Source organism: Aphanomyces invadans (genome assembly GCF_000520115.1).
Source record: "Aphanomyces invadans strain NJM9701 unplaced genomic scaffold supercont1.77, whole genome shotgun sequence".
Classification (NCBI taxonomy): Eukaryota; Oomycota; class Saprolegniomycetes; order Saprolegniales; family Verrucalvaceae; genus Aphanomyces; species Aphanomyces invadans.
In genome coordinates this window covers 66,326-67,390 of record NW_008580222.1, presented here as the reverse complement: position 1 = coordinate 67,390, position 1,065 = coordinate 66,326, and the positions used below count along the sequence as shown (strand labels likewise).

Below are 1,065 nucleotides of genomic sequence, written 5' to 3'. Positions count from 1 at the left end.
GAGTGGACGTTGCTATCGAAACAAGCGTCCAAGTCCAAACGGACAAGATGCTTATCGCGAAAAAACCAGCCACGACCATACACGCGAAGGCAACGACCTCGGAAAATGAATTCCTCCACCATACGCCCGTTCACGAGCATGGTAGATGGTATTTCAGGTCCGAGAAAATGCAGTCGATACCGCGAGCCAGCTAGTCCAGTTATTGCTGGCAGACTGCTGTATCTCCCCATTAGGAAGCGTGGTTTCAACATGCGCAGCATGTCGAAAAGAGCGTGCTCTTCGTGTTTACCTTGTAACCCAGCAAGTAAGTCGACATAGCACCCATCCAATGCATGCTGTTGTTTGAGGGCAATTGTGACCATGCTGGTGCTCTTGCACTTAGCGGTGTTAGTCAAGATGCGAACTTTCAACGACACACCAACGAGGTGCTGCAAGGTCATCACGCTCGCGATCCCCCAGCGTACGATGCGATTTTGGAGGTCCTTTCACACCTTTTCACCGTCAAATGGTTGTCATGGAGCAGGGACGCCATCGCAGCGTCCTCGCTGATGCTCTTGGTATGTTGACCCGTGTTCATGTGAAGCCAACCAATTATCTCACGCATGTCACTTTGTTCGACAGGCAGCGTATACTCAAAGATCAAGGTTCGAGCAGCGTGCTTGACAAGCAGCGGCTCAAGGTCCTCCATCGACGGCAAATGCGCGTCGATGTCGTTGGCACGGGGGGCTTGGGCTGCTGCGGCACGTTGTGCAGCGAAGACTGCCCATGGGTCACCTCGGGTGGCCGTGGTGCGTACAGCCGGCGCGGGGGGGGTTGCTGCGGGGGGTGCGTTGGGTGGTTGTGCCGTGCGCGTGACGTCGGCTGAGCAGTTCATCCCACCATCAAGAAGGTCCGGAGACGGGTCTTGGGAAGGTGCGGATGACTCGGCAGCGGGGTCAGCGGCGGCGGAGTTGGCAGCAGTCACGTCGATGCGGTCATGCTCATTGACGTGACTGGGAGGACCAGACATGTCGTCGTCTGGCCGGTCCCCAGCGACAGCAGTAGCAGCGCGAGCATGAGGCTCGA

General features: G+C 56.8%; 1 protein-coding gene across 1 annotated transcript; it reads right to left on the bottom strand.

The window, feature by feature from the left end:
* Positions 1 to 439: 439 nt before the first annotated feature.
* H310_14626 (hypothetical protein) lies at positions 440 to 1,009 on the bottom strand (the record flags this gene model as incomplete). The annotated part of the gene is made up of 1 exon (XM_008882522.1): positions 440 to 1,009. The coding sequence occupies one exon, from the start codon at positions 1,007 to 1,009 to the stop codon at positions 440 to 442; it is 570 nt and encodes a 189-aa protein (XP_008880744.1).
* Between the last annotated feature and the right edge of the window lie 56 nt (positions 1,010 to 1,065).